Genomic DNA, 16254 nt, shown 5'->3' with positions numbered 1-16254 from the left:
ATATATTATTCTCATTATTCTTAGTATTATTAGTTATTGTTTTGTTATCTATTACTGTAGTATTTTCATTATTTTTTTATATTAATTGTAGTATTGATAATTATTATTCTAGTGATAAGTAAGTATTGTATAATATTGATTAGTTAGATTTAATTGATGAACTTGCAGTTCATGGGGGGCAGGATGTTATAAATTGACAGCTCGTGCCGTTAGGTGGCACTCAGAGCGTCTTGTCTCTGTTGATATTCTATAACTTTAGTTTTGATGGAAGGATGAAGGTGTTAAGCCTAATAATGATGAAGGCGTGTGCCTAATAATAATGCTTGTAACCATTGTATTATATTGTAAATAAAAGGTGTGTATTAATAACGAAGCAGATTATCACGTACCTCTGGAATTAATGCTCTCTGATGGTAACGGAATTAGTTACAACATCAAGTAAAAAGCTTCAGAATTTTACTCTGCAGGCCATTCAGTTAATTTAACCAATGTGATAAATGCTTGCATTATACTTTATATTACAAATTACAGTAGAAACATATAGATAACAGAAAAGGGGAATTAAAATTTGGTACATAAGAAATTGTGTAGCTATATATAGGTAACCTTATGGCTTTATATGGAATTTACATTTTTAAAATAGTTTTTAGGAATACTTCTAAATGCTTAAGGTGTGGGTTACCTCAAATCCTTAGGGCTGCCTAGACCTAATAATGATGACTTTTCATTTGGTGCTCCTTCAGCTTGTTCTAAATTTACTTTTTGGTTAAAAATTGATGATAAGTCATTCCAACTTTTCTTCCCAACATCTGCAACCTAAAAAAACACATACATTATTAAGAATTCTAAATTACAAAAATTTAAATTCAACAAAATAATTAAAAAATTTTCTGACTCCTACCATAATAAAAAAAGGAATAAATTTTCATGTTTTTTCTAATCTAAATCCATAAAACAAAAAAATTTAGATTTCCCATGCAATCATGCTGAAATTTTTTTTGCAAGCTTTAAAACAATTGAAATTAAATTAAAAAAAAAAAACCCTCTTAGTTTTAACTGAACTTTACCTTAACCTTGCACTGCATTTCACAATTTGCACTTTCAAGAGATTTCTCACATTGAACAAAAACAAATTGAGTTATGTGTCTTTTTCAGACTTCTGAAAAGGTGATTTTTGTAATCATTTAAATATAAGCTTTGCTGTTATTTTAGTATATGATTTAAATACTTACTTCTGCAGAAAGTCTGTTGATACAAAATATTATAGCACCTAGAGGTGATGTTCTGATAGCACAGTACTAGAATAAAATGTTGTATAACTACAAGTAGTAATTCAATAATTACTCCTTGTAGCATTATAAAAAATGAAATTGTAACAGTTTGCTTTACCCATGTGTTTTTGGTATTTTCTTTAAGCAGTTTCACAGGTGAATTATGCTTTCCATAGCTCATATGCAAATTATTTACATTAAATAAGGTTACACTTTTTACATCTAACTTATACATATTCAGAAAAGATTATTTATTCTTTTTCATACAGACTATATTAGATTTGTCAACAACTTGTTCCAACAAGTCCAAGAATTTATTTTTGATCTCATTAAAAGGTTTAAAATATTTTTCCAACAAAAATATCGTTTCGACTGTTAAAGACATCAACTGTAACAGAGGGAAAATTCATTTATTTAGAAGGATCTCTCACCACATCAAAGAAGCCTAGTAAATTTCTTCATGCCAAGATATTTTTGCAATAATTTCTGACTTTGTTAATCACATACATCTTCATGGTTAAACTGGAGTCATGAAAAAGATTGCTCAGTAATTTATTAAAAAAGCTCATGTTTTTGCAGCTAATGTTAAATTTTACTGGATGATTAAACTGCTATAAAGTTTTTAAAAGTCCTTGCTGTTATATTATTGAGAAGCTTAATTTGAAAAACTATTTACATCTGTTTCTTCAATTCAATTCTTCAGTGCAAGCATATTGCTTACGGTATGTGTGATGCAGAACACATTAAAAAATTATACAGTATGTTTTCCAAATACCAGAAAAATGAAGACAAATTACATATGGATACATTACAAACATATACTGCCATCTATGAAACATACTGCCATAAAAAATTTAGTCCACTATCACTGCATGTTTTTCTCATTTATTCAAATATTCATTAAAATATTTACACATGTTCTTTAAGGGCAGTTTTATATTACTACTATTTAGTTCACTATCACTGCACATCATGAAAATGGGTAGTGAGAGACATTACTTGGTGACTAAAAGTAAATATGAACTTAATATGAAGAGCATAGACATATACAAAAAGAGAAAAAATTATTAAATTAATTACTGTCTACTAATATTTCCCCTAATATTACACTATCAGAATATCTCTTTATGTGCTGCAATATTCTGTATCAACAATTAGAAGAATTTAAATTTTATATATGTAACATTAAAGAAGTTTGCTTCAAAACATGAGATCCTTTTCTCCAATAAACTGGGTAAGCAACTAAATTGATAGCAGACAATATTAGCAGAAATATATTAGGGAAAAATTTTATGTTTAGATTGAAACACTTAACTGTCTAAAAAAAAACTGGAAGCTTTCAAATTTCATATTATGCCTAAAGGGGCGTTTCTTCACGTTATGTGTGTAGCCTTATTAAATATCATGTTCTTTGAATTTAAACGATAAAATTCAATTTAACAGCAATATCACAAAATATTTAAAAGAGCATATCTTTAGAACTTCTGATACACAGTCTCGTGTGCTAGATAAAAAAAAAAAAAAAAAAAAAAAAAAAAAAATTTCAAGTGTTGCCATTGCTAGCTTTAAAATCGTTGAGTTTCTTAATCAAAAACTCATAAACGCTTTAGAAAATATGATGTAGATAATAAAACAAATTCCATATTTGGGCTTCCAGATGCCGATTGGGTGGAGACTTACATTATTCAAAATTTGATGGCTCTAGGTACCGTTGTTTTATCACAATGCAAGAAACATACATACATTTATGCAAATTCTTAATTACTTTATTTCTTTAAATATAATACAGGGTGATAATATTTAGTGGCAACAATTTGAAAAGTGAAATGTCACAAAATGCCAAAATGAAATTAATAGCCCTTCTGGACTAATGCCCTTTGGGCTAACAGGAGTTACTGAGTTGAAAAATTGACTAGCATTAATCATTTATAAGTTCAGATTAAAACATTGTATATGACACATAGGAACTTTAAAAAAATGTAAGTTTGAAAAAAATTACAAAAAGAAAACATTAATATGATCTATGAGCCTGTTTCTTCTTTAAAAGTAGTGACATTTCTGGCTCTGTTTTGCTCAAATTAAGTCTTAAAAGTGACTCTACAGCTAATTTGTTCCAATACATATATTTTAGAGAAATTGGTAAAATCCCATCTCACATACATAAAATGAGGCAAATAGTAATAATACTTTTAGAGGTGCATCAAACAGATATGGATATTAGTTTTAACTTTAAGCCAAAAATTGTTCAATTCAAGCTCTTTGAAAACAAATTTTAATTTTCCATCAGATGATAACTCAGCTAGTTTTCTCCTTAAATGAAATGATACATTTTTTGGTAATACGCATCGAAAGGGATTTTGGTTCCATTCAGAACCAGAAAATTCTTCTGGAAAGCAAGTATTAAGATTTAAGATCTGTTAAGTGAGTTGTTATATCTTTAATAACTGAATGAATACTTTTAGTTTCTTTTTTATAACAAAATTTTAAGTAGGAAATGCTGCAAAATTAATTTGCTTGAAGTATGAGCACCACAAATCAGTTATCTTCATAAAAGCTTTAATTTTACAATTAACTATAAATATATTTAATTGTTCTCTTCAAAGACTTAAATTCAACTCTTTTAATTTGTCAAAAATATCATTTAAGTAAGCTTATAGCCATTCTTCAACAGTTAAAAAGTGTAAAAATTTTTTGTCATCATCATTTAAAAACACAATCACTTCATCTTTATGTTCAAATAGTTTTGTTAGGAACCTAACTCTTGAAAGCCAATGTACTCTGTATGTAAAAAAAAGCTGCTGATGTTCAAAAAAAAAAAAAAAAAAAAAAAAAAAAAAAAAATCCTTGAGTTCAGAGGACATGTCTTTATAAAATTTATTATTTTAACTCTAATATACTGAGGCATGTTTTTCTATACAAGTACTTCTCTATTAATCATACGGTAATCCCATGCTAAACTAGGAGAGACTTGTTTAATTTGGGCTAGAAGTTTACCGTGTTTTCTTGTCATGGCACAAGTTCCATCACTGCACACCCCCACACAATGTCCCCAGGAAATATTGTTTCCTGTGATGTAAAACTTTACCAATTTAAAGATTTATTTTCTCTATAATCTTTTCTTGTTTCTTGCAAAAAAAGAATTTTTTTTAATTTCTTTTTTATTCATACCTTGCAAAACAAATTAGTTGTGCAGCAATCTGGCAATCAGTGTATTTATTCAATTGAAGATTGAAAAGTTTGCTTTTCTGAAGTCTGATTTATAGTTTGATTTCCCAATTATCTGCCATTTTGTATATTCTGTGACCAATTGTTGCATCAGTGAATGGTACTAGATTTATATGTTGCTTTTCCTTTTCATCAAACATAATGCCTATTATATCCTGGGTTGACAGAGCTATTAATTCTTCAGCAATTATATATGACTTACCAGTTTTAGCTATATTATATTATAGCACTGAGTAAGAAACATCCAATTTTTTTTAAAAAAATAATTATAAAAGCAGACAAACGTTTTGCTTACATTTCAAATGCCTGATTTCTTTTTTCAGAAAAAATTCAATGCAGTCATCTTTGGATTCTAAGTGTTTAGTGCATAGATTCCTGTGCAGTCTATTTGGTTTCAGTAACTCGTCTGACAGCATTGCCAAGTATAGAATACATCTAACCCTTGATTCATCATCTTTAATCCATTAAAAAAATATTTTATAAACTCATTTATTTGCTTTTACTTCTTTATGTCTCGACTCTGTAGAAGCAAAAGTCTGTAATATTTGGCTAATATTTGGTCAGGGTCTAAAGTTAAACAGCTGAAATCGAAGTGTTCCAGTCATTTTTCTGTAACTGTCTGTTTATATTTTAGCCACTTATCCATGAGGAAATATAAAATTTTTAATTTAAAAAGCAGTCTTTAACCCAAATATGAAGTTAAATTCAAAACTTTACATAAAACATTAATTATACTCACAAATGTGCCACATTGATTATATATAAAATTTGCATTCTCACCATTCGTGTACATGCACAACCCTTTTAAAAAGAAAGCAGTGTTACTGTCTGTCTATACTCTCAACGTTATATTTAGTATTAATGGTGGTGGTTGCTATAGCAACAGGGTTAGTATACTTCAAGTTAGAATAAGCCAAATGAATGTTTCATTGTTATTTTCTCTCTGGTGAATGCTGACCATAGGAAATAGAAAGTTTAAGAAAAGCTAATTTGTAATTAAGTGTGCAAATGGGTTAGGGCTCATTTCTATGGCAATAGGCAGTCGCACACTATTTGTCAAAAGCTGTTCTTGTGATACACATATAGTACACAATGTTGTACAAGCCATATCCAAACCATACTAGATTTTAGAACAACAATTTCAAAGAGGCAGAATCTATCTCTTAGAAGTGGTTGTTCAAAAATGAAGTTATCTTTCTAGAATTAAATCAAATTTCACATCTTAAAAGAATATTTTTCATCAAAATGTCTGTGAATGATATATTTGCATTCAGAAAAATTTATTTACAGTTTTTCATCCCCATTGCCCTGGAATTGTGACCCATAGATTGAATACCACTGCTGTAAAGAATGCAATATAATATATTAAGAAAATAAGATTTAGAATGATAATTATAAATTACCACATACCTTAGTACTAATATTTGTAACCTGGGATTGTAAGTCTTCAACTAAGCTTCCTTCTTTTACCTAGCATATTATTGAAATGCAAATAAAGTAAACCAAAATTTTACATGCAATAAATCATGCTAATTTAAAAATAAAAATTAAAGGACTTATCTAAAACCCAGAGAAATAAATAATTCATATAAAATCAAAACAATTAAAAATGTACATGCAATAATTTAAATTTTAAAAATGAAAAACCATACAAATATTTCTCTTTTCTTAAATAAAAATAATATTTACAACTGCAAATATATGAACAATGCACACATTAAAAAATAGCTAATTTAAGTTACATATTATCATAAGACAGAAATCAACTACCTTTTCATTTACAGTTTCTGACAGTTCTACTACTTTCTGTGTAGCAATAGAGCTTAATTTAACAGCCTAGGAAAAGAAAACAATAATTTTACATTTTTATGTAAGGGCAACACATGGCTATAAAATAATTTATAGTAAACTCTCCATTTCCAAGAGATTAATTATAATTTTCCTTTCAGCTAACTCCTCTTCCTTAAAATGTCAAACACAAGAGCACTTTCATTGAAAAATTTAAAGCCGGGGGGGGGGGGGGGAGGAACAAAAAATGGAAAGTATAACAGTAAGTACTGATCTCAGAATGTTTACATTAATTATATAGCTAAGGTATCAGCAAAATTGGATTCACATTACATTAATTATATAGCTAGGTATCAGCAAAATCGGATTTTCGTGAAAAGTAGTAGTATAAGTTAACTAAGAATACTCCCCAATATTGCTAATTACAAACAAACATTGATAAGGATAAAAAATAAAAAGAAATGTAGGGAGTTTTGGCTTACTGAAGCTTGAGAAAGCTCTTCAACAATCTAAGAATAAGCAAAACAACTTCAAGTAATCAAAAATTTAACTTATCAGTAAAAGTTGACATTACTTTAAAAACATTTTGATAGTCAGGGCAATCTATTACAGGTCAAATGAGTATAATTCTATTGTATGTATCTGTTTAAAAAATTTTAGGAAAAATTAGGGCTCACAGTGTGAAATTATATATTTTTTTACATATTTTCTACAATTTGATAGCAGATGAAAAGCAGCAATGTACAATTAATGCCTAGTGGTCTATCTGAAACTCATAAGATTATTTATTAGGTAATTAACAAACAGGAGGCAGAACTTATTTATTAATTTCTTACCATATTTCTATCACATAAAAATCATGATGTTTTTCTTTGCTATATCTAAAACCACACAGAAAATCACAGAAGCCTACACTGTGTGTTTTAATAACTACTGTCAGTAACTAACATAATTAGTAACTAAAAATGTAAGGGTGTCAGGAGATGTATGTTTTTTCACTTGCTTCGGAAACATACTTATCCTGAATAAGAACAGGGAACTTACTTAAGTTCTGTTCCAGATTGTGTGGAATAGACGACACAAGCAGAAAGGGTATACTGAACCCTTTATTCTCTATTACTTTACAGGTACTCCCATACTTCGGGATACAGAAACCAACCACTTGTGGTCTGAACGTAAAAATATAAAACTACTAACTAAAACTCTAACTAAGAGCTAACTTTTAATTAGTATACAAATGCCTAGCACTAAGACTGGCCTTTATTTAAAAGGATACGTATATAGTACGTCGAGCTGCTGAAACTACAATATGTTTTCAAATATCAAGCCTTAAAGGCAAAGAGCAACCGAGTGAAAACTTGTAGTGGCAAGCGATTCGCGTCCTAAATCTCCTTCTCTCTCTAACTCTTGGCAAAAAGCCACAACTTAAATACTTGGGCGTTAGCAAGCCAATTTGCATAAACAAGTTAAAGCATTTAATTCTGGCCAGAAGTAGAAAATAAGAAGTGATAGTACAGTTTTATAATAAAATAAACGTTAGTAAAACTTAGGATCCTTACAAGGTTAATTAAAAAATAGTATGTAATGTATAATTTTTAATGCTTTTCTTGAATTCAGCATCCAAATCAACACTATCAACAGTTTAAAATTTTCAGAAAGTTCCTCCCCTTTCCCTCTTATTGTAAGCCTGTATAATGCAATCAGTGCTTATTTTTTAAATGCATTTACATCCAATTTACTTTTAAGATAAAATTTTGGTGGACAGATAAATTGACTACAACCCTGTAAAATGCTTGAGAACTAAAGCTATTTTACTTAGTATGAAGTCAAATACATATCACAATTTGAAATCCCTTCAATCTTAAAAATGATCTTCAAATGGCAAAAATTTTTATTTGTGCATTTAAATTCAATTTATTTGTGTTTTACAAAATTAAGAATGAATAATTAAAGCATAATTTAGACAGACCAACTAGAACTTTATAAATGTTTGAAATCTAAGGCCTCATTTCTACAATACCACAGTTTAATATGCATCTCAATTCTAAATCAGTTTAATTTTCATACACAACATCTTTAATATCAAATAATGAAGAATCTATACATATGCACGTTTGTATATGCCTGTCATTGCAGAAAAATTGAGATAGCTAGACCTATCACATTTTTAGCCCTCCACCCAAACATGTGCATCTTAAATAAGAATTTTGAATTTCATATTTGGTTTTGATTCATTTTGTATTTTATACAAATTCGGTGAATTTTTTATTAATATGCTCAGAAATTTGAAAGTAAATAGTAGCAACACTGTTCAAAATAAAGATTTTTTATATGTCCAAATTGTTGCCATTTGACCAAATGTAACATATTATAATCAACAGACTTTGCTAGTCAAAAGCAGTGTATTGCCAGTGCCTCAAATAAAACAATTTTATCTTCCATGTGCCAGTATGTTGCCATTTAGTAAAGCCTAAGATTTAACCATAAACTTTAATCAGTAACAGACCAAGCAATTTAAGATCAATAAATGCAGTTCATAAGAATAATTTTTCTAGTTTTTAACCTGATTGATTTAAATAAAAGTGCATTTAAAAAACAAGATGTCCAATTAAAGGTAAACATTTGTATAAAATTACTTTAGTTGAACTTATCTATGAAAATTTATGCATATAATCATGTTCAGCTTCAAAATTCTCATTTGATCTCATGCCCTCATGTATTTTCTATATTTTCAGTTCTATATGTCTATACAATATTGCAAAACAAGTTATAAACCTATACTTACACTTTCAGAAGCTTTAAAAGCAAATTTAGTAGCTCCAGAAGTAAAAGATGACCAACCCTAAAAATATAAATTGAAAACATATGATACACAAATATTAATATATAAACACACACATATGTAAGACATAAAATACGCAACTCAGAATTAAAACAAATTAGCAATAGCTCCATCATTCTTCATTTTAATTTACATAGCTTCCTTTCTAGGTAAAAATTGTTTATAATAATTTTTCTGTACCGAGTATTAACCTAATTTCTAGCTCTGCTTTGCAGAGATTTCTATAAAATAATGTTAAACAATTTATTCTTCCTTCCAAAGTAAATCAAAGGAAGAAACTGATTATATGAAATAAATTTTACATTTTTCAAGCCAAGATACAGTTAACTTGGCCACGAATGGACTGGAGGAGCCATTGCATTCTTAGCCACATGTAACTCTCAACTGCGGGAAAGCTCAGTTCCTTAAAAAAAACAAAAAAACTTCTTGATTAACATAAGAAAACAAAATCTACATTATCAAGTATTGTTTAAAGCAGATTGTCAAGCTGAAATTCAAGCATATTTATAATTTTGTAAAACTCATCAACTGTAAAACTATGAATACTAATCAAAACTATTTTCTACTTGAAAATTTAACATTTTTTACCCCTCTTTTAAGTTTACTTATTTAACTCAGATAAAAATTACCAAGTGATAGATCAATACAGTCAAAAGTCGTTAATTCGGACACCCAAAATCCAGAATGATCTATAATCCGGACTTCAAAGCTACAAACTTCCTGCGCATGCAAAGCGTTGACGCATGCGCATAAGCGTTTACGTGTGCGCGTAAGACCTTTACTTTACGGCTGCGAATATGCGTGTGCGCATGCGCATAATACGTTTACGCATGTGCCTTTAATGTATAACGGACGGTATAAGCTAAGCTAAAATTATTTAATTCAGTTAATGTTTCAGATTGCGTTGTTCCTTAATCTTCGAATTGGATCCGGCTTATTATTTTTTGCAGACTGTTAGAGCAATTTTATAAAAGTAAGCTTGAACTTTCGATTATGTCAAATAGAATTTTCGATATATATTTACTAATATGTAAAGAATCTACAAAGCGAAAGTATGTTTCGAAGTCCATTAAACAGCAAGTGGAATTGCTGCAAAAAAAAAAAAAAAAAAAAAAAAAAAAAAAAAAAAAAAAAAAAAGGATAAAGGCATATCCTTTGATGATCTAATCATTCCGAAATATGTTTATCAATTTCACGCTGCTCTGCGGGGGGAGGGAAATGATGCGGCACGCTATGAATTGGAAGTTGATCTGCCAGCACTATCCTTATCTTCAGGGCAGATGTTTTTATTTTATTTGGCTTATAATTCCTTACTAAATGTAGTATTTCATCTCGATGTACTCAGTCTTTGATATGATTTAAATCAAGTTCCTCGTCATTATAATTCGCTTCCGATAGTGAAGAAAGTGACGTAGACGTTATTGAAAACAAAAAATTTTGATTGACAAATTAGTCGGTATTCTCGACTCAGCAATTATAGGACTTGAACAGCGGAACTTTGTAACTAAACAAGAAATTATGTCTGTTTGATAGAATTAAAGAGAAAGTATTATCACAGGAAACGAAGGAACTTAAACAACTTACATTGAAAGAAATGTTTAATAAAGTAAACAAATAAATATTAAGCTTTTTCTTTTTGTACATTTTGATACCCTTTAGATCATAATTGTTCTTTATTTCATAAATTACGGTTACATATTTTTAATTTTATAATTTCTGCATGCTATATTACCAGATTTAAACTGATGATCTATAATCCGGAATCGCCGAAGTCCCGACGAGTCCGGATTAACGACTTTTGACTGTATATAATTTAGTGGCTTTAAAACAAGACAATGAAATAACATCTGCACTTTTTAAGGTGTTCTGTGGTGGTTCTTTTGGTATTAGAGCCATGAAAAAATACAATTTCTCAAAGACTATTACGTTTTGAACATGTTATTAGTGACTACATAACCTTGTACTATGAGATATATACTGATACTAGAAAAGATGGTAATTAGTGAAGCTTCACATTCAAATGTAAAGCTTTATGCTTATAAAAGTGATCTGCAAGAAATTGCTACTAACTGCTGTAATTTCATATCAAATGCCTTTTCACTTTCTGTACAGTGTGTAACTTGTTAGCACAGGCTTTTTCTCTCAAAAAGGCCCCAAACCAGGAGATTTTGGCCATGAACCTTCTGAAATAATTAGACCACCTAAAAAACTTTTGATTTTACTCATGCTGCCAGGTCAGTTGGCATCTGATGATATTACATTTTCATATTCATTTGAGACAAATTTCATCACATAGTGAATGTCAGTAAATTTTTTTTTGGGAAGGGGGGAATCTAGCACTGAAAGAATCATATCATACATTGAAAGGGGGGGAGCTTGCATGAGAAAAATGAAACTCACTGATATTAGCTTAATATACCACAAGTGCTTTATAAAAAAAGATAATTAAATTAATTAAGTATTATATTTTGAGATAAAATTAATACATATCCTTGCTTTAACCTAAAAGTTAAGAGATAAATGATATATTAATGTTAGGGTAGTTATATAATATAGATATGTTTTTAAAAGAGAAATTTAAAGAGGAGTGAGGATGGTATAATCTCATATTCTGGCTAATACAGTACTTCAAGCAGTTTCTAAACCAAAATCAATTTCAGTACTTAAAACATACAAAATTTGCTACTTTAAACAAATGCAAGATATGTTGCTAATTTATCTTCAAAACATTTCCTTTCTAATTAATAAATAATTCCATTATAATAAATATTTATATTATAATTTTTGCCAAAAGTTAGTTATACTGCACAGGAATAATTAGGTTTGCAATATAAGTGACAACTTCAAAGTAGAAATTAATACAATGATTACATTTTTAGATTTACATTTTACAAATGAATCAGATATCAGGTTCTCATTTTAAACATACACTTCATTAAACTTACACTTGATAAAGAAGACCATGCCCCATCCACAAATTCTTGAGAATGACTTCTTGGTGGTGCTGCCATTGTGTAACCAAAACCAGTGTACCTTCCACCTTGGTTTGGAGGAATGTCACTATTATGATAATAAGATCCTAATGACTATTATGAGATATTAAGTTAATTGAAACTCAACATACAGAAATTTCCTTGCAGCATCTCTTTATGCAATAATACAGAATGGGCAATGAAAAACTGGCAATTCTAAGATTAAAGCCAACAACTATGAAGTGGAATTCAAACATTTATTTATTTTATAAAACAATAACATGCATAATGCTATTTATTATAATAATATTATTATTCTATTCAGCTTCTTATTTTTAAATGCTCTTTGTCATTAGTACAATATTTGGTCCAATATACATTGGTCTTTGTATTATATTGATTGATACAACTGCTACTGTTTTTTTAATGTTACCTCAATTCATACATACTTCTAAATTTATTAATGTACACTTAAGACTTTAGACTGCACTGAGAAATCTAAAGAAAAAAATGTTTCCTCCTTTAGAAAATTACATAGATAGGAAACATTTATTGAAAAATTAATTCTCTCGAAGTACTAATGCTACCCTATTTTGCTGGAACCACTGCTCCTCAAAAACTGCAGTATTGCCGCCAATGAGCTGAAAAAACAGTCTTCTTCACAGATAATTAAAAAAAAGTTTAAGAGAGGAATGGCATTGTATACTTTATTACTTTATTCTATTGATACATAATAATTTATATTTTGTGGTGTTATTTTAATCAAAAAATCATCAGATTCCCAATACCAACCTTACAGGCTTGCCACTGAAAAAGGAGAATGAAATTCCCTGACTTTTCTAGTTTTCCAGGTACATTTAAAAAAAAATTCAATCTAGCCACATGTATGCACTAGCTGAGATGTGGATAAATTAATTATGGTACTACTTGAAAACATAAAAATTTGCCAATTATTTACGACTTGCTAAAAAATATTAATTAAAAAACCTTAAATTAAAAATAACCTTATTTTGAATTTCTAAAACATTACTATTAGAACTACAATAAATGGGAGGTGTTTGTTCTCAATAACTTTTAAATTAAGTTTCTGGCAAACAATGAAAACTTTCTATTTAATATTTGCATACTAAACCACCATTCTCTTCAGAAATCAATTGTATCACAAAATTAGTTAAGTATAAATAAATTCCTTTTTTAACTACATGAAAAGAGTATTGTTAGTGCATCTGAAATATTTGCAATCACTGACATTGAAAGACATTTATTATAATGTTGGCACAAATATAATTAGTTAAAAGTATAACTTAAAAATTAATTTTACATGTATGAAAACGTACATTTACAAAAGAAATGAAATACTTACAATACATTTCATCTAAGTAATAAACAAAATCAGAAATGACATTCGTTGATTTTTGAATGCAGTGCATAAACTTTTAAACAGTGGATTTTTTCCCACTATTAATTGTGTAAATATTATAATGTCATGAATGACAAAGTTTTACTATTTTAAAAAGTGTTATAAATAAATTCTGGAATAGAAGTTATTGCTTACAAAATTGTTATGAGAAAGCAGTTATTTATTCTACTAAATAACATATAAGTGCTAAACAATCACTCCTGTAATATTAGGAGAGTCACTACATTCTGAAATGTAAAAAAAATATTTTTTTTTAAAGTTTTTTGATGGAAAACTTTTAATATAAACATATTTAATACAACTTAAATACTATATTTGACGAGAATTGAAGACAAACAAACAAACAAAAATAAAATAAACTGATACATGGATAAGAAAAGTGTTTCTGATGTTCCTAAGGGGCAGAATATTTAAACAAAACATTAATAGAAAAAATATTAATTAAAGATCTGCACAAAACTCGATTTGCTTTTTTAATCCTGGAATTTGCAATTCAAGTGAAGAAATATCTCAGCTACTTTTTTTTTTTTTTTTTTTTTTAAATGCTAAAATTTTACTCTGTGCTTGTGCTTTCTAATGATTTTTACCTTTACTATCACACAGCTTTTTTTCTTTGAGTGCTTGATGATCTGCAACATGAGCAGATCTGGCATATTAGAAATTATGTTAATATTCATCACACCTCAATTTATTTTAATGACAACACAAAACAGCATGCATTGCTCTTAAAGAATTTTCCTGAAGGTTTTCCACCAACATCATTAACTGAGAAACCACTTTCCACTGTAGTATTCCCATGTCATGAAACTAGAATGAGTTTTACAATACTCCAAAGTTCTTCAAAATCTGAATTATTAATCAAGTTCTTACAAAGTGATCAAGTTGTATTGCAATATTGTTAACAAAAGAGTCTTTCCAAACACCATTTACATCTAAATAATAATTATTTAAACTGCACTTTTGATTTATTTGCAGCTGCAGATTTATCCATTCACTTTCATACAGTATATTCAGTAACTTCCCCATCCTTTCTCAATTTGAGCTTATTATCTAATAAGGTAATGTGTTTAATCAAACTACATTTAAATGGGAATACATTTATAAAATTTAATTTAAACTACATTTAATTTTTTAATTCAAGCTTAATGAAAAGGTTTCTGTATTGAGTTCTGAGTTCTTTTCTTTGGAGGACACATTCCACTTTCAACTAAACATGCAGCAGCAGCAATATTCATATCTACATACACACCTGGTGGTGTATTTAATTATGGCAAAGCACACGAGGGCTATCTGCCTAAGGGAAGGGTTGCCTTCGTGGAGGACTTTCTAATGGAAACTGGCTCGTATACACGTTATACATGGGGAAAACACCGAAAACACCCATGCAGCCAGCCCGTTCACAGGATTCGAACCTCTGACCGAACTACCAGTGTTCAGCGACTTTACCGCTCGGCCGCTGGTGGGCACATACACACCTGAAATATTACACCAGCATACTTGCCAACCTATGACACTCAAAAATCAGGAGATTTTTTTTTAAAAAATCGGGAGATTTTTCACAATGTTAAAAAGACTTTTTAAATGAGGAAAATATAGTTTTTAATGATGAATTAACTTTAAATAGTAACTAATTCTTAAATGCAAGCAACACAAAAATGCCTTACACATAAAACACATTTTTATTACTTGCATCGTTTAAGAAAACAAAACAAAACAAAAACAAAAAAACTTTAATCAGTTTTCGTACAAATGGTATAAACAGTGGCAGATTTTGCTTTCTTTAAGAAAGAAACTTCATAATTTTGTTCATAGCAATTGCCACGTAAGCCTGCATTCACTAATAAAAGTTTTCTAATGTGTCATCACTAATATTAGATCTAAATTTAGTCCTCGTTAATGATGAATTTTTTTAATGATGAATTAACTTTAAATAGTAACTAATTCTTAAATGCAAGCAACACAAAAATACCTACACATAAAACACATTTTTATTACTTGCATCGTTTAACAAAACAAAACAAAACAAAAACAAAAAAAACTTTAATCAGTTTTCGTACAAATGGTATAAACAGTGGCAGATTTTGCTTTCTTTAAGAAAGAAACTTCATAATTTTGTTCATAGCAATTGCCACGTAAGCCTGCATTCACTAATAGCAGTTTTCTAATGTGTCATCACTAATATTAGATCTAAATTTAGTCCTCGTTTTTGCAACAACACTGAAAATCCTCTCACACTCTGCATTACTATGGGGAACTGTCAAGATGGCCAACATAATTCTAGACAGTTCACTATATTTTAAAATTCCATCAGCATCTTTCAGTTTTCCAATTAAACTCCACTGGGTGTCAATCCTAGCTGATTTTATAACCTCATCCAAGTTTTCTAATTGTAAACTGCTGTTATGCAGCTGTTGGACCTGTTTCAATTTTTCCTCCTTTTTAGAACTCCTTTCAAGATAATAATAAATATCAACAATGTGTTCATCCACATTTATTGGTAAAGAAGCTACTCTTTTTTCAGCTGCTAAATTTAAGAGGTGACAGGTGCACCTCATAATCTGCAAATCTGAATTTTCCTTTCTGAAGATGCCTGCAACACCAGTCTTCAAGCCTACCAATACTGGTGCATTATCGCCACCAAGTGCTAAGCAATTATCCAGAGGGACTGCATTTTCTTTTAAAGTTTTAATAATTAGCTGTGTTATATTAAAACCTGTCAAATGTCCTTCTAAAGTA

At 29.1% G+C, this 16254-nt stretch overlaps 1 protein-coding gene across 3 annotated transcripts in view; it reads right to left on the bottom strand.

The window, feature by feature from the left end:
- ArfGAP1 (ADP-ribosylation factor GTPase-activating protein 1) overlaps positions 1 to 16254 on the bottom strand; it is a 66307-nt gene that overhangs the window by 19355 nt on the left and 30698 nt on the right. For 2 of the 3 annotated variants that reach the window (XM_035371746.2, XM_085819981.1), the window contains 5 exons: positions 12072 to 12186; positions 9070 to 9126; positions 6267 to 6332; positions 5907 to 5966; positions 683 to 816 (listed from right to left, as the gene is read on the bottom strand). In XM_035371746.2, coding sequence (XP_035227637.1) covers positions 683 to 816; positions 5907 to 5966; positions 6267 to 6332; positions 9070 to 9126; positions 12072 to 12186 — 432 coding nt within the window. The remainder of the gene's footprint in view (positions 1 to 682; positions 817 to 5906; positions 5967 to 6266; positions 6333 to 9069; positions 9127 to 12071; positions 12187 to 16254) is intronic. The other variant, XM_035371747.2, reaches the window with a different exon arrangement.

The sequence above is a fragment of the Stegodyphus dumicola genome, chromosome 7 (assembly GCF_044657685.1).
Source record: "Stegodyphus dumicola isolate Sdum_Otavi_A_Nest chromosome 7, ASM4465768v1".
In the NCBI taxonomy this organism is placed as follows: domain Eukaryota; kingdom Metazoa; phylum Arthropoda; class Arachnida; order Araneae; family Eresidae; genus Stegodyphus; species Stegodyphus dumicola.
Note: the sequence above shows the minus strand (reverse complement) of the source record. Positions and strands in the feature narration are given on the sequence as shown.